The 17,753-nt window shown below is 51.6% G+C and overlaps 1 protein-coding gene across 1 annotated transcript; it reads left to right on the top strand.

The window, feature by feature from the left end:
* The first annotated feature begins 2,601 nt into the window (after positions 1 to 2,601).
* LOC129650839 (polyunsaturated fatty acid lipoxygenase ALOX15B-like) lies at positions 2,602 to 13,293 on the top strand. The gene is made up of 14 exons (XM_055579639.1): positions 2,602 to 2,763; positions 2,834 to 3,056; positions 3,353 to 3,434; positions 6,081 to 6,203; positions 6,479 to 6,582; positions 7,821 to 7,993; positions 8,226 to 8,372; positions 8,471 to 8,674; positions 9,704 to 9,790; positions 9,942 to 10,111; positions 10,291 to 10,412; positions 10,510 to 10,610; positions 10,690 to 10,860; positions 11,247 to 13,293. Exons 1-14 carry the CDS (start codon positions 2,602 to 2,604, stop codon positions 11,424 to 11,426), a joined length of 2,049 nt encoding a protein of 682 aa, XP_055435614.1. The 3' UTR covers positions 11,427 to 13,293.
* Positions 13,294 to 17,753: the final 4,460 nt, after the last annotated feature.

The following is a 17,753-nucleotide window of genomic DNA, read 5'->3' as shown; positions in this document are numbered from 1 at the left end:
AGGTGATTCTAATATGCTGTCAATCTTGAGAACAACTGCCCCCAAGGCATGTTTGTGTTGTTGGGAATGAGGCAAGGAAACTGATGTGGGAGGAGAAGTGCTAATCTCAGAATTAAAATCCTGGACAAGAGAAAGAAGCAGGATCCAGAGCACAAGTGGGGACAGGACCCCAGGCTCTCACAGATACAAAAAGCCGGAGGTTAACAGGTTCAACAACAGAAAATTCTAACCAGAACTGACTTTAGCAATTCACTTGGCTACTGTAACTGAAGTATTCAGCAGCAGTCAGTCAGTTCACTTGCTCAGTTGTGTCCAACTCTTTGCAACCCCATGGACTGCAGCATGCCAGGCTTCCCTGTTCATCACCAACTCCTGGAGCTTCCTCAAACTCATGTCCATTGAGTCGATGATGCCATCCAACCATCTCATCCACTGTCATCCCCTTCTCCTCCTGCCTTCAATCTTTCCCAGCATCAGGGTCTTTTCCAGTGAGTTGGTTGTTCTCATCATCAGGTGGCCAAAGTATTGGAGTTTCAGCTTCAGCATCAGTCCTTCCAATGAATATTCAGGACTGATCTCCTTTAGGATGGACTGGTTGGATCTCCTTGAAGTCCAAGGGACTCTCAAGAGTCTTCTTCAACACCACAGTTCAAAAGCATCAGTTCTTCGGCCCTCAGCTTTCTTTATAGTCCAACTCTTACATCCATACATGATCACTGGAAAACCCATAGCTTTGACTAGACGGACCTTTGTTGACAAAGTAATGTCTCTGCTTTTGAATATGCTGTCTAGGTTGGTCATAGCTTTTCTTCCAAGGAGCAAGCGTCTTTTAATTTCATGGCTGCAGTCACCATCTGCAGTGATTTTGGAGCCCAAGGAAATTAAGTCTCTCACTGTTTCCACTGTTTCCCCATCTATTTCCCATGAAGTGATGGGACTGGATGCCATGATCTTAGTTTTCTGAATGTTGAGCTTTAAGCCAACTTTTTCACTCTTCTCTTTCACTTTCATCAAGAGGCTCTTTAGTTCTTCTTCACTTTCTGCCTTAAGGGTGTTGTCATCTGCATATCTGAGATTATTGATATTTCTCCCAGCAATCTTGATTTCAGCTTGTGCTTCATCCAGCCCAGCGTTGCTCATGATGTACTCTGCATATAAGTTAAATAAACAGGGTGACAATATACAGCCTCAATGTACTCCTTTTCCTATTTGGAATCAGCCTGTTGTTCCATGTCCAGTTCTACCTGTTGCTTCTTGACCTGCATACAGGTTTCTTAGGAGGCAGGTCAGGTGGTCTGGTATTCCCATCTCTTGAAGAATTTTCCACAGTTTATTGTGATCCACACAGTCAAAGGCTTTGGCACAGTCAATAAAGCAGAAGTAGATGTTTTTCTGGAATTCTCTTGCTTTTTCAATGATCCAACGGATGTTGGCAATTTGATCTCTGGTTTCTCTGCCTTTTCTAAAATCAGCTTGAACATCTGGAAGTTCACGGTTCACGTATTGCTGAAGCCTGGCTTGGAGAATTTAGAGCATTACTTTACTAGCATGTGAAATAATCGCAATTGTGCGGTAGTTTGAGCATTCTTTGGCATTGCCTTTCTTCAGTACTGAGAGTCATTTGTAAGAGTTGGTCATCTTGAAACCAGCTCTCCTTTCATGCCATATCCTCCAATATTGCCCTATTTCTCTGCCTCCCCCTTCAAAGAAAAAATTTATTAAAAAAAAAATCCTCCTCCCTGTTTCTACTTTCTTAACTTTTTGTAATTTTGCAAGTTTAGGAAACCAGATAAGGTGCACACAGGAAAATAAAATGAATGCAAACATTTCGCAGTAGACCACATCATTTGGTTCTAGTTCAACCTTCTTCTGATTCCCCCCCAAATTTCCCAGAGCTAAGAGAATGTAACTGTTGCCTGCTTCAAGGCAGGCAACTGCTCCTGCTTCAGCAGAAATATACAGAAAACAACAAAAGGTAACAGAATGGGGAACAATGGATAGATCTAGTGGGGATTTAGGCATGGAGAAATGCAACAGGTTGATCTTCTAAGTTATTCTGGATAAAACAAACATTGGCTTTTGCCCCCTCCCCAAACTCCACTAAAATGGCAGAAAATGGATTCCACCCCTCTCCCCCGGCCTCTTGCCCCGCATACAGGATCTTAAGTTTCCTGATCAGGGATTGAACCCGTGTCCCCTGCATTGGAAGTGCCAATCTTAACCACTGGATCGCCAGGGAATTTCTCTGCATAGCTTTTCAAGGCTAAGAAGGCAAAGAAACAAAGAGGTGGACAAACGAACCCCTGAGCTCCACTGGATCCCAATTCCCTCTGGCCCTGCCCATCACTGAAAGGGTCTGTCTCCCAGACCTCAGTCCCTGCACGTCCCAGGGCGGACCAGCAGACACAGCGGCTTGCCTCTCTCCCTGCCTCTCAGCCACGCCCTCTCTGCCCTGGGCCGGGGATTGCTTTTTAAGGCGGTGATAGGCCCCACGGGAACTCAGAGTTGCCTGGCCAGGGTGCGGAGGTGCATGTCCCTGGGGGTGAGCAACTGGGCTCTGCAGTCCGATCAGCAGGACAGAGCCAGATTCCGGCTGTCCCCATGGCCAAGTTCAGGGTGAGGGTATCCACCGGAGAGGCCTTCGGGGCCGGTACGTGGGACAAAATGTCTGTCAGCATCGTGGGGACCCGAGGAGAGACCCCACCACTGCCCCTGGACCATCTCGGCAAAGAGTTCAACGCGGGCGCCGTGAGTGCTTGGGAGGTAGGGGTGGGGGCGGAGGAGGGAGTAGGAGGGACGACCCTCTAGGACACTAAACGTCTCCTCCCCACAGGAGGACGACTTCGAGGTGACGCCCCCCGAGGACGTGGGCCGGGTGCTGCTGGTGCGCGTCCACAAGGCGCTCCCAGCGCGATCCCGGCCCCTCGCGCCCTCGGCCGGGGACGCCTGGTTCTGCCGCTGGCTCCAGCTCACGCCTCACGGGGCCCCGCCGCTCTGCTTCCCCTGCTACCAGTGGCTGGAGGGCGAGGGGAGCCTGGTGCTGCGGGAGGGGACAGGTGACGGGCACACAGGAAAGGGGGGGTGGGGTGGCTGGTGTGTTGGAGAAAAGGGCAAGGGAGGATCGGAGAGATGAACCGGTGTCGCTAAGGCGGAGGGACAGGGGCACAGGGTTGGGGGGCGGGGCGGGAAGGGGAGGTTGGGGGAAGGGGGAGGTGGCAGTCTAGAGTGGGAGAAGCCATCCTTCTGCGGGCAAGGGACCTTGTAAGGGGTGAATCAAATGGAGGGGGGAGTAGCTGAGGCCAAGGGTCGGGGGCTTTCTCTGCCCTCCTCACCTGCTCCACTCCTCCCACAGCGAAGATCTCCTGGGAAGATCACCACCCCACTCTCCAGCAACAGCGCAGGGAGGAGCTGCAGGCCAGGCGGGAGACCTACCGGTGAGGAGGGGGCTTCTGTGTGGAGAGGGGGTGGAGATAGGTTGCCTGCGCGGACCAGGGTCAGCCCTTTCCCGCCGGTGATGGTGTCTCCATTTGGTCCTCTGTCCTTTCCGAACACAGCATCACCAGGATCTCCTTAGAAATGCAGATACTCAGAACCTCCTCAGACCTCCCGAATCAGATATGGAGGGAGGAGGGCGGCAATACTGGTGTTTTTTAATGAAGCTATGGTAGATGTAAAATATTATATTAGTTTTTGGTATACAGCATAGTGATTCAGGTTGTTTCTAGATTATATTCCATTATAGGTTATTACAGGACTTCCCAGATGGCTCAGATGGTATAGAATCTGCCCGCAGTGCTGGAGACCCGGGGTCCGATGCTGGGTTGGGAAGATCCCCTGAAGAAGGGAAAGGTTACCCTCTCCAATATTCTTGCCTAGAGAATCCCATGGACAGAGGAGCCTGGCGGGCTATAGTCTACAGGGTCTCAAAGACATGACTGAACGACTAAGCACACACACACACACACACACACACACACACACACACACACACAGGTTCCAGGCATAATTTTTTATGTGATACAGTAAATCTTTGTTGCCAGCGATACTGTATTAAGGAGATTTTCAGGTGACTCATGCCCACTAAACCTTGAAACCTACTGCTGTCAATGCCTTAATCTTGCTGACATCTTTCTTCCCCTGGGGCTTTTTCAAACATCAACATGTTGTGTTCTCCTGGAAATAGGGGCAGAACCAGAAATATGTCACCCCAACCCCCAGGAAACTCATCCTCCAGGGTGGGCAAGGGATGGGAGGGAGCTCTTTCTCTGCTCTGGGCTCAACATTGTTGGAGGTCAGCTGGGATAGCTGAGTCCTAGAGGGCCCCCTGGCAGAAGGTGGAGGGCTGCAGAAGGGACTGGAGCCTCTGGGGTCTCCTGAGGCAGAAAGCCAGGGACCCCACTCAGGAGCAGGTTTTCAAAAGGTCATGATCTGGCCAACCGGGCTGTGTCTGAAGCCCGGGCTGCAGGCTTTTGCTTCAGGTCTCTGGGGGCACAGCAGCTGCAGGCTCATTTGGCTGCTGGTGCTTCCACATGTGTTGTGAATTATATCCCTGAGAAAACCATGAGGCCCAATCTGCCAGCAATGGCCCCAGGTGAGAGAACAGATGGAGACAGCTGTGTCCATGGAGTGAAGGAGTGCTTTCTTCCTTTCTTGGCAAAACAAAGACACAAGAGTCAGGAGATGCAGGGTCTGCCTCGGTGCAGGGCAGGAGATGTGAAAGGTTAGGCAAATTCTTTAACCTTTCTAATCCTTATTTTCTCCTGCAAAAGAAGCTAAGAATACCAGTCTGATCTGTGTTTTTAGGAAGAACAAATGAGAAAATGGTTATGAATACAGCTTGTCAGCTGCTAAGCCCTGCCCAAATGTATAGACTGTTGTTCATAATGTCCCTCAGTTACCTCTGCTCCCGGTGGCTACACCTTCAATACTCAGAGCAAGGTCTCAGATCCACAGAGTCAGCAACACCTGGGAGCTCGTTAGAAATGCAGGGTCTTGGGTCCACCCATCCCAGACCTACTAAATGAAAATCTGCATTTTACCAAGATCCCTGGGCGAATTAAATTTTTGTGCATTGAAGTTTGAGAAGTAGGGTTTGGCCACCACTTAGTGGCAGTGTACTTTAATTACAAATTGATCTTTGAAGGTGCCTGTTCGAACCCAAGGCAATGACTGAATGAACTTAAGAATGAACAAGGGAAGGAATGAAAGGACGACTGGCTGGGGTCGACTCAGCTTTGCAGGGACATGATTTTACCATTTCACCCAAAGATCTCAGGCTGTGTTGCTGCTGGATAAAGGGATTTAGAGATGCTTTAGGCCAGACCAGAGGAAATTTCTAGGTTCCCTCAAGCTACAGAGGCTGAAGTGTCTCTCCATGGGATGCCTGCCAAACGCAATTGATGCCTTCACACACTCCCACCTTCAGGACAGTGTCCCCTCTGCAATGCATCTCTGTTGGTCGGGAGTTTTGCAAAAACAAAAACAGACTCCAACTAGCAGACAGAAAAAAAAAAAAAAAAAAAAAGGAATGTGTCAACAGAGATATTCACAGAAGTGAGGGCTGGAAGTGTAGCCAAATCTCAGGGGCCAGAAACAAGGTGAGTCTCTTCCCTGTCCCTCGAGCCCCCAAATGCTTCTCTCTCCTGCTTCACTTTTCTCTCTGCAGAACAGCTTTCTTTGTTCCCAGGCCACATAATGGGAAATGGCTGTAACTAATAGTCCTGATGTTTACATGTTATAACCCAGATACCCAGAGAGAGAGAGAGAGAGAGAGAGAGAGAGAGAGATGTCCCCAGGTCCAGCCCCAATCTCTAATTCCCCAAGAAGGATTCTGATTGGCCCCTCTCTGGCCAGATGCCCAACCCTGGACCAATCAATGGACCAAGGGAGGAGTCTCCCAGGGAACATGGCAGCTCTCCCTGCAGCATTGAGGGTGGAGGGGAAAAGCAGAGCCCAGAAAGACTCCTGCCTGTGGAAAGGGGCTGGCCCTGATCAGGGCCTTGAAGAGTCTGCCACCCCCATCCCTTGTCAGTGGGTTCTCTGAGGCTTCTTGCTGACTGCCTTCTGGCTCTTCCCTCCAGGTGGAAGACTTACATCCCAGGCTGGCCTCGGTGCCTCGACGAGGAGACCGTAAAAAACCTGAACCTCAACATCAAATATTCTGTGGCCAAGAACACCACCTTCTACCTGCGAGGCGGCTCTGCGTGAGGACAAACCCCTTCTCCTGTCCATGGGTCTCAGATGCCCTAGGACCCCTGCCTTCTGCCCTCCCCACCATCAGGAATATGGGTCACATGACCCTGCCCAGGGCAAGGCCTCTACTCACCACCTATTCCCCCAGGGTGATGGCAGCCTTGGGGTAGTGACTGCCTTGGGCCCCAGAAGCTGGTTTGGAATCCCAGGAAGGATAAGCCTAGCTGACAAGGGAGGGTCTCCCAGGGCCTCTTGCCTCCCCCACCTGACCCCTCACATCTGGCAGGTTGGCTGAGCTGAAACTCAAAGGGCTGCTGGACCGCAAGGGGCTCTGGAAGAGTCTGAAGGAAATGAGACGGGTGTTCAACTTCCGGAAGACTCCAGCTGTAGGTGAGGGCTGCAGACCTCTTCCCTGCGGCATCAGCTCTTGCTAACAGGAATCTCAGAAAACCAAGCCCCAGTCCACTGTGTGATCCTCATTGAGCCTTATTTTCTCCCCAGACACAAAAGAGGATGTGTATTGGGGGCATCTCTGACCTTCTAATGCCTTTTAATCCATCAGACACTTTTTGGCTACTACACACCAGACAGTGTCTTAGGGGCTGTGGACACAGTCCTTGTCCCCCCAGAGCTTCCAGTTGAGCAGGCAAAAAGCAAAATAGGCTCAAAAGTAAATCAAGAGGTTCACTTGTGAAGCCTGCACATCGCGGCTCCAGTGAGAGTGTGTAAGGGGCAGCTATCTTGGTCCAGCTAGGGAGTGACCCACAGAGGTGACTTTAGGCTGAGTCAAAACTTGAGACCTCAAAGTTGGGTAGGTGTCAACAGTGCTGGGCGTGGTGTAAGGGAGCAGAGGGTGCTTCAGGTTCGGGGGGTGGTGCAGGTGAAGCCCCTGAAGATGGAAGGAGCAGAGACCTCCTAGGGGCAGAAGATGCTGCTGTGGCCAAAGAGTATTGATCCAGGGCAAGAAGATAGGAGGCGAAGCAGGGGAGGTGTCTGGGCCCCCAGATGTGCAGAACTGCAGAGGCCATGGTAGGAGCTCGGGCCTTTCCTATATGCAGTGGGAAGTTTCAACCAGCTACCTGTTGGGGAATGTGTGGCCAGTTGTGCCACAGGGGATGGGCTGTCTGGACAGAAGTGGAAGCAGGACAGGACATGAGGCTCTGGTCGTGGTCAGCAGAGGATGGAAACCTCAGCAAGGCAGTGCTGAGTGGATGGGTGGACCAGGAGCTACTGAGGATGGAGAATGAACAGGACTTGATGGGAGGAGGATGCGGGGAGCTGCTCTGCCCCAGGTAATCTGGTGCATGGAGGGGCCATTCCTGGGAAGCCAGGCAATGGGGCGGGGCCTGGGCTGGAGCCGGAGCCCATGTTCAGCCTCAGATGTGCTGTGCTTGAGTCACAGAGGTGGGGATGGCAGGGAGGTGGTAGGCCAGGTGGTCTGGGGACGAAGATATGCTGCTTGGGTGAACTGAAGCCAAGGGGTCAGAGGAGGTCACCCTAAGAAAGGTACAGAGCGAGAAGAGAGGGGCACACAGGACGGACCCAAGAGAAACTCCATCATGGTGCCTAGGGGGCAGTCCCCCGGGGCCTGGGGTGACCAGTCCCATCTCCCCTGCCCCTCCCCACAGAATACGTGTTTGAGCACTGGCAGGAGGACGCCTTCTTTGCCTACCAGTTCCTGAATGGCCTCAACCCCGTCCTGATCCGACGCTGCCACCACCTCCCCAAGAACTTCCCTGTCACCGATGCCATGGTGGCCCCGGTGTTGGGCCCTGGAACAAGCCTGCAGGCCGAGCTGGAGGTGAGGGGCAGGGGGTCCCAGCCCTGCACACCCCCATCTCAGTCCTTCAGGCCCATCCCTACCAAAAAGGAACCGTACTCACATTGGTTAAGGACCTACGGTGCACGGTGTGCCAAGAACACCCTCTCCCATGTACACTCTACTCCTAGCCCCGCATCCTCTCCCAAATTCCCATACTCTCCACCTGCAGAGAGCCAGATGGCAGCCCAGGCTCCTCTGATCTCTCCCGCAGAAGGGGTCTCTGTTCCTGGTGGATTACGGCCTCCTCGCTGGTGTCCGCACCAATGTCATCAATGGGAGGCCTCAGTTCTCCACAGCCCCAATGACCCTGCTATACCAGCGTCCCGGCCGTGGACCCCTTCTGCCGCTCGCCATCCAGGTCAGCAGCTGGCAGGTGGCAGGGAAGGGGTGGAGAGTGGTCTGACTGAGAGTGGGCAGACACTCAAGGCTGCCTCTCCCCACCGACCCCTACTACAGCTCAGCCAGACTCCTGGGCCCAACAGCCCCATCTTTCTGCCCAGTGATGACAAGTGGGACTGGCTGCTGGCCAAGACATGGGTGCGCAATGCCGAGTTCTCCATCCACGAGGCCCTCACACACCTGTTACAGGCACACCTGGTGCCCGAGGTCTTCGCCTTGGCTACGCTGCGCCAGCTGCCCCACTGCCACCCCCTCTTCAAGGTCAGTGGCTCAGCAAGATGGCCCAGACTGTGCCCCAAGCCTGTGGGTCCCTGCGCCTGGGCCTGCCCCTCGGGGTGCCTCATCCATGAAGCCTGTCCCTACATGGCCCTGTCCTTCCAGGCCAGGATGCTAAGCCCCCATCCTGCCTCAGTAGCAACTCCCTGCACAACTGCCCCAAAGGGCTGCTTTCCGACAAGCCCTAAGCTGGTGTAGGGTGATAGGGACTGGGGATAGAGGAAGGACCGCATGTGACAGCAGGTTGTGCCCCAGAGAGATTCCCTTCTAGGGGAGCTCAGTCCAACAGCTGTCACAGGAGCCCAGCTCCTAGGAAAGGAGAGACCTGGGGCAGACAGATGCCAAAGTGAGAACATGGCCAGCAGGTTTTCTGCAGATCGGTGCAGAGATGGGAAGCCCTGAGAGAGAGACTGGTGTCTCTAAGGTGGGCTTTGCTAAGCCATCAGATGGCCCAGATTCATCCCCTCCAGGGGCCTGGAGCATCTCCTCTGTCAGTGTGATGGGTCCACAGCTGCTGAGACTTTCTGATTCTTCCTTAGACAGTCCCCTAGATCCTGGATGCAGGCCCTACCCTGTCCTCTTCAATCCAGGCTGATTCTGACAATCTGCAGCTCCCAGGGCCTGGCACTCAGTGGTGGGCTCTAGGGGATGGTTCCGCATTGCCAGGCCCACAGGCCCTGGTTTTCATGGTGCTTTGCCTACCCAGGGGTCAGAAAATCACAGGATGCTGGAGCTGGAAGGATTCACAGAGCTCATCCAGATGAGCCCTCTCATTTGCCCAGTGATCTGATACCCAGAGAGAGGAACACACATGGTCAAGGTCACAGAAAAGGATGCTGGTGGATCTCGGCCCCCATCACTGGGCCTAGAGCCCTGATCTCTGTACCAGGCAGCCTCTCCTGTCACTGTCATCTCTTTACATGAGTGATTTACAGGACCGGGTGCCTCTGTGAAGCAAGACGTGGGACCAGAGATACTCAGGTTTTACCCAGCTCTCTTCTCTGGCCCTTACAGCTGCTGATCCCTCACACTCGGTACACCTTGCATATCAACACGCTGGCCCGACAACGGCTCATTGCCCCTGGGCAGGTGGTGGACAGGGTAAGGACTGCTTTAGGGAGAATGTGGGTGGGCTAGTCCTTCAGTATGAAGACTCTGAGATCCTGGGGTGGGAGTGGCCCTGTCTCCCCACACAGTATTACCTCCTGCTTTTGGGGCAAGGGCTGTGGTAACCAGGAGTCCAATCTCCCAGTCCACAGGCCTTGGCATTGGAGGCTTCTCTGAGCTGATACAGAAGAACATGAAACAGCTGAACTATTCTGCCCTGTGTCTGCCTGATGATATCCGGGCCCGAGGAGTTGAAGACATCCCGGACTACTACTACCGGGATGATGGGATGCAGATCTGGGGTGCAGTGGAGCGGTGAGGGATCCAGCCTCAGAGAGCTTCAGCCTTGGGGGCAGGGAGGAAGGAGAAGGAAGGCTCACAGAGGTGCCCACCAGGAGGAGGGATGGACATTAACAGCACCAGGACTGGGCAGGGGCGCTTCTCAGGGATGGTTGGGGTTGACAGCTGGGACGGCAACCCCATGCACCTTGCAGCTTTGTCTCCGAAATGATCGGCATCTACTACCTGAGTGATGAGTCTGTCCGCGATGACAGTGAACTCCAGGCCTGGGTGCGGGAGATCTTCTCCGAGGGCTTCCTAGGCCGGGAGAGCTCAGGTAGGGGGACCTCAGTTCTTAGGTCCTACCCTCAGACCTCTGAAACATTGTCCTCAGGACCCTTACAGCCCCATTCCCAGCCCAGCTCTCCCTGCAGGTCTACCCTCCACCCTGGGGACGCGGGAAGCCCTGATACAGTACGTCACCATGGTGATATTCAACTGTTCAGCCAAGCATTCAGCTGTCAGTGCAGGGCAGGTGAGAAGGGTCAACGTCGGGGGGCAGGATTGGGGAGGAGGATGGGCTCCTAACTTCACTCTGCCCTCTTGACTGTCAGTTTGACTTTGCTGCCTGGATGCCCAACCTGCCACCCAGCATGCAGCTGCCACCGCCCACCTCCAAAGGCCAGGCCAGGCTGGAGGGCTTCTTAGCCACCCTCCCACCAGTCAATGCCACGTGTGATGTGGTCATTGCCCTCTGGCTGCTGAGCAAGGAGCCTGGAGACCGAGTGAGTGTGGGGCTGGGAACCTGGCTGGGCCAGCCCTGGGGTAAGGGAGGTGATGCTGTTTACCCTTCCTGACCCAGATCCTACTCTACTGTCACACACCCCACGGAGCCTTCCCAGGGGGACACATGGGCCCTGGACATCTCACAAGGAGGGCCAAATGAGATGATGCAGAGTCACCCTTCACTGCAAGGGAAACGTGTGATAAGTTCCAGGGTGGCCAGGCCCCCTGACTTGAGCCTTCAACCTCAGAGCTGCCCATAGTAATCGTCACTGTTCAGGGGAAGGTGGCTCAATCAGAGGCTGCTTCAGGTCCCGCTGGATGGATGGCTAAGGCAGGTCGCAGCTGCATAGCAGCCCCTTCACCCACCCTTGTGTTTGGTTCCCAGAGGCCTCTGGGCACCTACCCGGACGAGTACTTCACCGAGGAGGCCCCGCGCAGGAGCATCGCTGCCTTCCAGAGCCGCCTGGCTGAGATCTCGCGAGACATCCAAGAACGAAACCGCAGCCTGGCACTACCCTACCCCTACCTGGACCCCCCCCTCATTGAGAATAGCGTCTCCATCTAACTGCCCTGGGGAACAGGGCCCCATGGGGGCATCGCTGTAGGCTACCTGCCACCCAGAGAAAAGGACTCCCCAGAAAATCAGGCCCCCCTATGCCTCTCCTAGGGCAACAGCCTGGTACAACTAACCCCCCAACACACACATGGCGAAACAAAAACAAAGCAAAAACAAAACCCCAGAGAACAGAACCTCATTGGAGGGCACCATTGTGCCTTTTGAAGACTCTAAGCCTCAAAGTGCCTACGCACCTGCAGCCCCCTGGAAGGGTTCCATGGGGGGAACACAGTCCTGCCCCTGGTCCCACTGACCACAGCTGACTGGACCAATGGTCACCGGACTCAAGGGCAGCCCTCCTGAAGACTGTCTGCCTGAAAACTGCCAGAGAAGTTGATAGTGACCTGTGGTCACAACTTTGAAAGGAACAACCCACTGAGAAAGGGCCACAGGAAGCAAGGCAGGAGGACATACTGCCCAGGACAAGCAGGCAGTGCCCACATCCACTTTCTAAATAAACATGCCCCAAAGTTGGACAAAAGCCTTGCATATAATAAAACAGTTTCCACTTCTGGAGACTTAGGCGATATCATATTATTCATCATACACTGCCTTCTACATTCAATCTTCAGTGACAGAATTCCAACATTTCATATACATTCTTCTAGTTTTCTTTTTTCTTGTTCTGATTCAGTGAACATCCATTAAGGCCAAAAATGTGTCCCCTTGAATTCACCTGATGATTTCCATCTCTGTCTCACAGTGTAGGCAATAGAGCTCTGGTTTTTTCAGTTTCCCTAATTTTTATAAAACACTGTAGACAGATACAATATATATTTGAATAATTGCACAAACATGGCCACTGAAATAAATAGAACAATGCTTCAGAAAGGGAAATGCTGCCCAGGTCACAGAACTGGAATTGTTCATTCTTTATTGAGATTCAGTGCAGCCCAAAATGATTCAGATACAGCTGTCAAGCTTCTTTTGTTTAAAACAATTCCTGCAAACTCAAGCAATAAAGGAATTTGTGAAAAAGAAACCGAGTGTTTTGAGGGACTGGAGAATGGGTTAAACACAGTAGGAGTTAAACTCAGTCAGGAAGGACCAGAAACTGGAAACTCTAGGCACAAGAACCAGCGGACCCTGTCCTCAGGCACTGCCACAGGATGACGAAGCTCCTCCTACTTTTTGTCCTGGGCTCAGTGTTCAAACTCCAGGAGGAAGAATCTGCGCTCAACAAATATCTACTTCCCCGTGTTTCCCAGCCTACCTTTCAGTTAGGTTGCAGTCACGTGATCAATTCTGGCCAATGGACTGTGAGAGGAGTGATGTAGGAGGGACATCCAATATGAAGCTGGCATGCCGCCTCCATCGTTCATTTGCCCTTGAGGCTACCGTGGAGGCATGTTTCAGAACTCCTGAGCCCTGTCCTTCCCTCTGTCACTAGATTGTAAGCTCTCAAGGACAGGGTTCGTAACTGCTCCCCACACTGTAGGTGCTCAGGAGGTGTTGAATGGAGGAATTAATACATGCATGATTCCTAAAACCCTCCAATGTCCTTTTTCATTTACCTGTTTGTCTTCTCAACTAGACCATGAACTTCTGGAAGGTGGGAGTCATGGAAAGGGAAAAGAGGAAGGATTGTATGGTGGAAGGTCCCCAAAGCTGGGGGAGAGCCCAGCTTACCTCCTTCCACTCCTTGTCTAGTGTTCCAAAATAGGGTGGAGTGCGTCACCAGAGATTGTCATTGTTCAGTCACGCAGTCGTGTCTGACTCTTTGTGACCCCATGGACTGCAGCACACCAGGATTCCCTGTCCTCCACTATCTCCTGGAGTTTGCTGAAACTCAAGTCCATTGAGTCAGTGATGCCATCCAACCATCTCATCCTCTGTCTCCCTCTTCTCCTCCTGCCCTCAATCTTTCCCAACATCAGGGTTTTTTCCAGTGAATCAGTTCTTCTTATCAGGTGTCCAAAGTACTGGAGTATCAGCTTCAGCATCAGTTCCTCCAGTGAATATTCAGGGTTGATTTCCTTTAGGATTGACTGGTTTGATCTCCTTGCTGTCCTAGGGACTCTCAAGAGTCTTTTTCAGGATAACAACTTAAAAGCATCAATTCTTTGGCACTCAGCCTTCTTTATAGTCCAGCTCTCACATCCGTACATGACTATTAGAAAAACCATAGCTTTGAGTATATGGACCTTTGAATACATTGTCTAGATTTGTCATAGCTTTTCTTCCAAGGAGCAAGCATCTTTTAATTTTGTGGCTGCAATCACTGTCCACAGTGATTTTGGAGCCCAAGAAAATAAAATCTGTCACTGTTTCCACTCCCCCCCCCATCTGTTTGTCATGAAGTGATGGGACCATGATAATAATTTTTTTAATGTTGAGTTTTAAGGATAGAGAAGGATAAAGCCCTGGGTAGGTGGAGGTAGAAACAGATGCAACACTATAAGACATTAGCACAGAAGGAGGATAATGAGACAGTGCAGACACAAGGGTTGTGGGACATAAAAAGTAAAGGCAAGGAACCAAAGGTGTGGATGGGTGTGAGAGGTCAAGGGTCACAGGTGTGAAGCCACAGGGCCCTGGTGAAACAGTTGACAGTGTAGCTTTGGAGGATAACTCTTTAAGTCTCAAACTTCAAAATCTAATGTTTACAAGATGTTCTATGCAATATTACTAATAATAGGAAAAAACTTTTAGAAATTTAGGAAACAATCCAACTAAGAAAAATAATGTAGCTAGTAACAATTCAATCCTCAAATGCTGATACGGAAAAAACATCCATGATATATTGCTATGTAGGTGGAAAATTACTTGCACAATGATTATCATGGTATGGTCTCTCTGATGGTAAAAAAAAAAAAAAAAAAAAACCCAAGTAGTGGGATTCTACAACAGGGCCATGATGAGGCATAAGGGAATGGGGACTTTACACTGAGAGTGGAGGCGGGAGATGGGGTGGGGGGAAATCCCAGAAAAAGAGAGCTATTTGCCTGATATATCCACAGGAACAGCCTTATTAAGAAAAAAAAAATATGTATATATATATATATATATATATATCTCCATGGGACTTCCCTGGTGGCACAGTGGATAAGAATCCATCTGCCAGTGCAGGAGACACAGGTTCGATCCCTGCTCCAGGAAGATTCCACATGCTGCAGAGCAACTAAGCCCATGCACCACAACTACTGAGCCTGCGCTCTAGAGCCCACAAGCCACAACTACTGAGTCCACATGCCACAACTACTGAAGCCGGAGCTCCCAGAGCCTGTGCTCTGCAACAAGAGAAGCCACCACAATGAGAGGCCCAAGCACCGCAGGGAAGAGTAGCCCCCGCTCTCGGCAACTAGAGAGAGCTTGCGCGCAGCCAAAAATAAATAAATCTCAAAAAAGAAAAAAATATCCAAAACTGATCAACAGAACAACTGCCTGTCCTTTCAAGGATAGTTTTCTAGAAGAATGTATCATTGCTTGATTTTGCTAGTCCATGTAAAGTTCACATAACTTGTGTCTGGTAGAGAGGCAAATGATTTCTGTTCGGTAAAATAAGATAACCCCAAAGGAGGTAGTTTATCACCATGTAGGACAATAGCTAGTTTGGTATCTCACTCAGCAATTTTATACTTAACATCCTTTATAAAATTGCCTGCAAATAGCAGCTCCTCAACTGTTCATGGAACCAGCATTACCACTTTGATGAGTTGAATGATTTTGTGCCATTCAGCTTTGATTTATGTTCACTCTAATTTGTATGAATCATGGTTTTAATTTTTTTTTTCGAGTATAAGAGAACTATTTTTTTTAACAAGAAAACTAATTTTATTTTATTGATTAAAAGTAAGTATTACAGTAATCTCATAACAATTTATATTGAGCTATCATGACGAGGTAGAATTCAAATGTTTAAAAATATAGTATATTTTAATTAAAATTGCTACTGATAAGAGAAACACACCTACTAATTTTTTTTTTATGGGTCATGATGCTTATTTTTTATTTTATTTTATTTTTAAACTTTACATAATTGTATTAGTTTTGCCAAATATCAAAATTAATCCGCCACAGGTATACATGTGTTCCCCACCCTGAACCCTCCTCCCTCCTCCCTCCCCATACCATCCCTCTGGGTCGTCCCAGTGTACCAGCCCCAAGCATCCAGTATCGTGCATCGAACCTGGACTGCAACTCGTTTCATACATGATATTTTACATGTTTCAATGCCATTCTCCCAAATCTTCTCACCCTCTCCCTCTCCCACAGAGTCCATAAGACTGTTCTATACATCAGTGTCTCTTTTGCTGTCTCGTACACAGGGTTATTGTTACCATCTGTCTAAATTCCATATATATGCGTTAGTATACTGTATTGGTGTTTTTCTTTCTGGCTTACTTTACTCTGTATAATAGGCTCCAGTTTCATTCACCTCATTAGAACTGATTCAAATGTATTCTTTTTAATGGCTGCGTAATACTCCATTGTGTATACGTACCATAGCTTTCTTATCCATTCATCTGCTGATGGACATCTAGGTTGCTTCCATGTCCTGGCTATTATAAACAGTGCTGCGATGAACATTGGGGTACACGTGTCTCTTTCCCTTCTGGTTTCCTCAGTGTGTATGCCCAGCAGTGGGGTTTTAATTTTTTTAAAAACATACTTTGACAGGCTGGAGGGAGGGGCGGGACGTCCCACCCTTGCAGTGCCTAGAGCCTGTGACCTTTCTTTCAGTGCAGGGTCCTCTTCCAGCCTCTCCCCCACCTTTGTGCACCCCTGCTCTCTCCCCTATCCATACTAGACTTCCTAGAAGCCTGGGGTCACTACCCAGCAAGGATGCAACAGATCACGCTGCTACCGAGAGAGCTCTGAGGCTAGGCACCAGACCACAGGCTCAGAAATGAAGAGAGGGCCTGGCTGGCAGCGGGAGGACACGGGGTGATTGTGTGCAATAAGAAGAGTGGTTACGTCCCTTCCCCCCAAGGGCTAGGCATTCTGGTTTAACAAATTAGCCAGACTGTCCAGTGGCAAAGGTATGGAGGGAGGAGGCGGAGTTACCTGGAGTAGCCTTAAGCAGACCCCCTTTAAGGGAGGCAGAGCCCCTTAGACAACAAGAGGAGCTAAGGTCAGACGGCGGGCTGCAGGAGAAAGCCTGGGTGGCGGGGAAGTGCTGGGCGGGCTTCGGGGTCACAGCTCCAGGGGAGACCCCTGGCAGGGCACAGGCCACGGGGCCCCAGCCTGGCACATGGGGCCTCGTGGAACCGCCCGCCCCACCTCCCCAACGACTCTCCTCCTCCCCTTTTCCATCCTCTCCCTCATGCGGCCAGCCAACCCTGCCTCATTCCCTGTGGCACTTTGGACCCCTAGATGGCAAGTCATGAGCGAGTACACTGTGCGTGTGGCCACCGGCTCCCTCCTGGGCTCGGGGACCTGAGACAGAGTGTCGGTCAGCCTGGTTGGGACCCCAGGCAAGAGCTCCCGCCTGAGGCTGGACGGCTTTGGGAAGGAATTCCGCCAAGATGCAATGAGTACAGTGCTGGCTGAGACGCCCTCACTCAAACCCCCATGGACTTCAAGGTGACGCCCCCCCAGGACATGGGCCCAGTGCTGCTGGTGCGTGGGCACAAGGTGCCCCCAGCACTGCCCGGGCCCCTCGCGCCCTGAGCCCGGGATGCCTGGTTCTGTCACTGGCTCCAGCTCACGGTGCCTCGGGGCGCACCCCTCCGCTTCCACTGCTACCAGTGGCTGGAAGGCGAGGGAAGCCAGGTGCTGCGGGAGGGACAGGTGAGTGGGGGACAGGCTGGGGCCCTCCCACTGAGGGAGGCTAGTGCGGGTCGAGGGCACCTGTGGGCTGGTGTGGCCACTGGTGGGAGGAGGGGAAGGTGGAGGAGGGGAGATCACCTGGGGGTGACAGTAGGGGCCCCTGGGAAGGAGGGGTAATGGTTGGGAGAAATGATACTGATTCGAGGAGAGAGCTGGTGGAGGGGCCAGTCGGGGGGAGGAACCAGTGGTTCAGACAAGAGTATGAATAGTGGCAGTGGGTGTAGTGAGTGGAGGAGGGTGGGCCTGGTGGGAAAAGACCAGGAATGTGAAGTGGAGGGAAAGGGTGGAAAGAAAGTGAAAGTGAAAGCAACTCAGTTGTGTCCAACTCTTTGAGACCGCAGGCCAGCATCCTGGAGAGGGTAGCTGTTCCCTTCTCCAGGGGATCTTCCCAACACAGGGACTGAACCCAGGTCTCCCGCATTGCCAGCGGATTCCTTACCAGCTGAGCCACAAGGGAAGCAAGGGAAAGGCTGGGGAGGCAGGCAACCGGGGGTGCACAGAAGA

This window comes from Bubalus kerabau, chromosome 4, assembly GCF_029407905.1.
Source record: "Bubalus kerabau isolate K-KA32 ecotype Philippines breed swamp buffalo chromosome 4, PCC_UOA_SB_1v2, whole genome shotgun sequence".
Lineage (NCBI taxonomy): Eukaryota > Metazoa > Chordata > Mammalia > Artiodactyla > Bovidae > Bubalus > Bubalus kerabau.
This window is presented reverse-complemented; position numbering and strand designations above follow the sequence as displayed.